Source organism: Tupaia chinensis, unplaced genomic scaffold (genome assembly GCF_000334495.1).
Source record: "Tupaia chinensis unplaced genomic scaffold, TupChi_1.0 Scaffold143814_1, whole genome shotgun sequence".
Taxonomy (NCBI): Eukaryota; Metazoa; Chordata; class Mammalia; order Scandentia; family Tupaiidae; genus Tupaia; species Tupaia belangeri.
The window spans coordinates 1,604,470-1,610,496 of NW_006203664.1; the positions used below are offsets into that span (position 1 = coordinate 1,604,470).

Sequence of the window (6,027 nt, forward strand, 5' to 3'; positions counted from 1 at the left end):
CCATCAACTACATGTGTGCCTATGCCAAAAAAAAAAAAAGAAGAAACGAAAAAGGGAGAAGTAATTGCAGCCTAACTGTAACCCATGGGGTGGGACATGTATTCTCACTTTCTCTTTTTCTCTCTCTCTGTCTCTCTCTTATCTTTACCCTATTGACACACCCTCTAGAAAAAGTAAGAACATGGTAACACATGACCTGGTTTACTTTCATAAAGATGCCTCTGGCTTCTGGGTAAGATGGACAACATGCAGGCAAGAGTCAAAAGAGAAAGACAGGTCAAAAGGCTGTTGCACTACTACAGGCTAGAAGTGAAAGTGACTTGACCAGGGAGGTAGCAGTGTTGACAGAGAAAAACTGACAGGTTCAGAGTCGATTTTAAAGGCATAACAAATAGAACTTGATGAGATGGCTGTGTGGGAAGGAGCTAAGGATAATGCCTTAACTTGGAACCCAGAGGTTCAACAGGTAATAATTTACCCAGTTTGGGAAAACTGGAAGAGGAACATGTTTAGGAAACAGGAATCAAGAGTTCTGTCTTAGATGTGATTTAGGAAAGCAGATGGATATAAATTTTCTTTTATTAAAAGTGGGTCAGTTTTAGAAAGAAAGGCTTTCGGCTACAGAAATGAGGGCTCATCTGGGTCCAAGGTGATGGAGGCAGAGGAAGAAGGAACTGGTTCAAGATGGCAGAGAAAGATCTGGTTTAGGGTGAATCAGCACTACTTTTAAGGATGAGCCCTGATTCATCCATTTGGCCACCCAGCTGTGTCCTCACTCTTTTGAGTCAGAAAATTGGGAAAGGGGCAGTGTCTCAAGGTATCTCCTGTAGTACAGGAGATAATCCAAGTGTTTTCATGGGGTTGAGCAAGACCAGGAAGATGTCAAGTGGGGAAGGAGCTCATGTGCAGAATAGCCTGGTTTCTCACGTGGCAAATCTTCTCTCTTTAGGAACTAGAGTTCTGCTATCGGAGCCCTGGAGAATCCCAGCTCTTCTCTGAGTTCTATGTTGACCAGCTGGGATCAGGGATCAGGCTGAAAATGAGAGACAAAAAAGACGGGACTATGGTTTGGAAGGGCTTGGTGAAACCAGGTAAAACCAAGACAAGTCCAGAGAGCCCAGAGGTGGGAGAAAGTCAGTGTGTGTGTGTGTGTGTGTGTGTGTGTGTGTGTGTATGTGTGTGTGTGTGTGTGTTGGTGGTGGGAGGAGGAGTGTTGGAGGAGGAGAGCAATAAATAAATCACAATGTATTGATACTGGTAAAAATTGCCCAGTGAAGTTACATACCTTTTACAAGTTACATAACAGTAGGGATGACCAGAAATTAAACTTAAGCCAATCTGACACTAAACTCCATTGCTCTCTCATGTACACTATGGTATTTCCACGTGGTCCTTGAATTAATAGATTTTTTAAATCCACGAGGCTTTAGGCAAAGCTTCTCTTGATAGCTTGGATATGAGATGAAAGCATAAGAACAGAATATAGATTGTACAGAAAAATCCAATTTTTGCAACATTAGATACTGGCCCCTGGATCATTCAAGGTAGACAAGAGAGAATCAAATAATGATCTTTTATAAATAAAGAAACCTTACAATCTTAATCTAGCACCAACACTCCCCAAAACCAAAATTCCCTCAATAGTCCCTCTAGGGATGACTAGCCTTTATCAGCTGTTGAGAAGTAGTTATGCTACCTCCTGTGTTGCTACAAACAGGCTTCACATTGTGCTGTAAAGAGGATGAGTTGTACTCAGTTGTGGCTTGGATTAGAGTGGAGAACTAAGCGGCATCAGATCTGAGATCCCAATCTGGCACAGACTTGCTGAGTGATCTTGGGAAAATTATCTAACTCCTTTGAGTCTTGGGTATTTAATTGTAAAATAAAGATCATAAAGACTAACTGGTAGGAAGATTTGGATGTTTAAATGAGCCTGTACATGCCTCATACAGTGCTCCTTAGCAAATAGTAGCAATATTATTGTTTTTCCTCATGTGAAACCAACCTCTTCCTCTTATCAGTCTTAATTCTGTTCCTTGGAACTCACAAGAGGCTATCTCCTTTCCCATGGAAAAGTCTTTCAGATACCTGAAGACCGTGATGTTGGCCTTCCTTATGCAAATTCCATCTCCAGTTCATTCAATCATCCTTCTTATATTTTGTATTTTAAGTTATTTTCAATCCAGTTGCCTTCCTCAGTCGATACTCTAGCTTGTGAATGAGTCATGATTGACTCCAAGACTTTCTGGTCAGCACAGAGAATGTGGGACACCTTTCTCCTCCCTTCCAAATGGACCCAGTACTCTCAGGGCCCAACCTAAACTCTCCTTTCCTTGTACCCATCTCCCTGCACTATTGGGTCACACTGAACTTGAAGTCTGCTCACTCTCAGATCTTGATCACACAAGCTTCTGGGAGCTCCTGCTTCCTTTCCTTACACAAGTAAGTATTGAAGTCTATTATTTTGTTCATTTTTTAATTAAAATTCACTCATTATCCCCATGTGCTACATTTTTCTTGAACTTGATTCTTTATTTTTGCTATAAGCACATGCACTTGCCAGAGACACAGAGGAAAAGAAAGTGAGATAACACCCCCACCCAGAAGGGATGGCCACACTGCAATCCACACTCTTCCATTCTCCTCTCAGTTTTTGAACATGCCCACACATTTGCTCAGCATGTTTTTTAAGCCACAGGGTCCAAGACTCAAGCCATGTAGTCAGTCATGAGGAAACCAGCTGCTTTAACCACCATGCTACCTCCTGGCCCTTGACAATAAATCTTGATTCTGCAGGGCCAGCAGGTGGTGTGTTGCTGTGTTGCTGGACTCCCACTGACTGCAGTTCAAGTCCTGGACCTGGCAGCTTGCTTTCTCACATTCCTTCTCTCTCTTTCTCTGTCTCTCTATGATCAAACTCCAAAATAATAATGATAATAAAAATAAATAAAATTAAACAAAAATAATTCTTTAAAAAAAATCTTGATTCCGACATCCAAAACCCAAACTCATATTGATCAGTGTGAGTTAAGAAGGCCAAAGAAGGACAAGGAAGTCTATTTCTGCCCAGAATGCTAGGCAGGAAAAGACTTGATTAGTTCTCCATCAGAGATTCAGTTTAGACTAACACTGAATAAAACCAATAAATAAATAAAACTGATCCCACATTGTGGTGGGAGAAACTGCTATTGCTCATTCTTAAGCCTTTTCCTCCTTTATTAGGCTGTAATCGTAGGCTCTGGGTATGTTTTCCATATGCATAAGGGATTCACCTAGATAATCTCTAAGGGCGCTTCCAGCCTTTACCCCAAATTCTATTAGAATTTGTCTAGACTCTTTCTCAGAATCAAAAAATCTTCGAAGTGAATGAGAGTTCAAGGTGTATGGTGTATGTTAATAACTAGCACCATTACAGATGCTTCCTCCTCTCTGCTTTCTTCTAGGAGATCTCAGACCTACAGCTACTCTCATCCCACCAACTTCAATAGGTCAGTAACATCTGTTAGAGACCATGGGAGCCAGTGGCATTTGTGAGGTGTACTGTCTAGTACTTGGGAGAAGGGAAGAGAGAAAGGAAGGGACTCTATCATTGAAACCTCACAAGGGCTCAAGCCTTGGGAACCCCAGTCTCCCTTGCTCCTACAAATGGAGGTGCTAGCATCTACCACTGGGCAGCCCCAAATGTTCCAATCATAAACTACACCTTCACTCATTGCTCAGGCAGAATACTGGGTTAGATGCAAATATGAGGGAGGAGAGATGCCTTACTAGTGATCAAATCTCTTTTGAGAAAGAGAAGGAAGCAAAGGTGCAGATGAGTGAGCAAAGACAGTTAGAGGTGGGGTTGGAGGTAGAGGCTGTGGTGGGAGCCCTTCTTTTTCCATTGCCAGTCTCACCTTCAACCCGAGACATCCCAGACTTGCTGCACTTCGTGGACCAGTATCGGGAGGAGTTGATAGCCCGAGTGACATCAGTGGACCCTGTCTTGGACAAGTTGTATGGACAGGTCCTGAGTGAGGAGCAGTACGAGAGAGTACGAGCTGAGGCCACCATGCCAGACAAAATGCGGAAGCTGTTCAGCTTCAGCCAGTCCTGGAACCAAGCCTGCAAAGATCAACTTTACCAAGCCCTGAAGGAGACCCATCCTCACCTAATTGTGGAACTCTGGGAGAAGAAGGATGGAAAACGGGGCACTCTGGATAGGCTTAGCAGCTGAAGTCTGAAAACTTGCCCTTGTCAAAGACTTCTTAAATAAGACTCCCAAAGCACAGGTAATAATCCCTAAAATAGACAGGTGCGACTATATCAGACTAAGAAGTTTCTGCACAGCAAAGGACACAGCAACAAGCGTGAATTGACAACCCTCAGAATGGGAGACTATTTTTGTAAACTATGCCTCAGACAAGGGACTGATAACCAGACTGCACAGGGAACCCTAGCAGCTTACTCAAAAATAAAATGATTAACCAAATTAAAAGATGGGAAAATGAACAAAAATCTAAGGTAAGGAAGACATCAGATAAAAAGTATATGAGGAAATGCTCAACATCCCTCATCATAAGAGAGATAAGACCACAATGAGACACCGGTCAGAATTGGAAAGATTAAAAATATAAAAAGTGATAAGTGCTGGCAGGGACATGGTGAAAGGAAACTCTCCTACACTGTTGGTGGGAATATAAACTGGTTCAGTCACTGTGGAGAACAATATGGAGGTTCCTCAAAGATCTACAAATAGAACTACCATGTGATCCAGCAGTCCCACTTCTGGGTATTTACCCAAAGGACAGGAGAATGCCCAGTTGGAAAAGTGCTTGCACTTTTATTTATTGCAGCATTATTCTTGATTGCTAAGACATGGAACCAACCCAAATATCCACAAACTGATGAATGGATTAAAAAAGTGTGGCACACTTACTCTATGGAATACTATTCAGCCATAAAAAAAAAAAAACAAGACACTGCCATTTGATAGAAAGTGGTCAGATATGGAGGATCTATTGCTGAGTGAAGCAAGCCAGGAAAGGAAAGAAAGATATTGTATGTATCCACTTAAGGTATACCAACTATCAGTCACGAGCGTTTATGCTGCCGATGTGTCTGTGTTGGACAAAACAGTCTATAATCTACAGCAAAGTACATTCCGTTCATGGGGCACACCCAGGGGAATAAGAATAAAATGCTATTATGACTAAGTTGTAAACCTATGCACATTGCTTGCATGTTGGGCAACTTTATAAAAAAAAATTAGAAACTGATTTTTATTCATAATAATCATGTAGTGAAATGTGTTTGTAATTTTGTCTTAATTTAATTTGTTGTAAGGTGGGAGTAGGAATTGCTGGTTTCACCATTTCAGATCTGTGTTGTATAAGAGTATTAACATTTTAATTAAGCAAAGAAATGAGAATTTTTTTATCTGCATGTAATTGTTTTAAAGCACCCATTTTAAGAGAAAATACTGTGCAATGAAGAAACCAGTTTAGACATTTGCTATAAACTGAATTATTCCAAAAGAATAATCTACAACAGCCCTGTGAATTCCTTTAAAATGATAACTAACAGGACAGTTTGACCAATTTTTTAAAATATATACTTCTTTTTATATGTTTAATTATATATATATATATACAAACACACACACACACACCAACTATCCACACTTTATGGTAGAAGTCAAAATATTGGAGGGCATAAAAGCAGTGAAAATAGTTAGAGATGCTGATGGCAGTGTGGAACGGGGTGGGAGAAGGGAACAGTATAGAAAAGGATAACAAGAGAATAAATAGAGAGGCATGACATTAGTGGGACACAGAAATGGTTAATTACCTGTTGACACTAACATGTATAGTATTCTCATCTGGACTGGTCTTAGAAGTATTTCATGTTGGGTAACTTCTTTTTACAAACAAAATGATATATAGTGATTGAATGTTGAAAAGCTATTTGATGATGATGATGTGGATAGTAATGTCTTTGACTTGACTGATATGCATGGTATTCCTTCTGGAAAAAGAAATCTAATAC

General features: G+C 40.6%; 1 protein-coding gene across 1 annotated transcript in view; it reads left to right on the plus strand.

Annotated features, from left to right (window-relative positions):
• Window positions 1–4,216, plus strand: part of NLRP1 (NLR family pyrin domain containing 1) — a 46,508-nt gene extending 42,292 nt beyond the window's left edge. Inside the window, 2 exon segments of the mRNA XM_014582791.1 lie at window positions 3,444–3,488; window positions 3,891–4,216. Of these exon segments, the coding sequence (XP_014438277.1) occupies window positions 3,444–3,488; window positions 3,891–4,216 (371 nt within the window).
• Window positions 4,217–6,027: the final 1,811 nt, after the last annotated feature.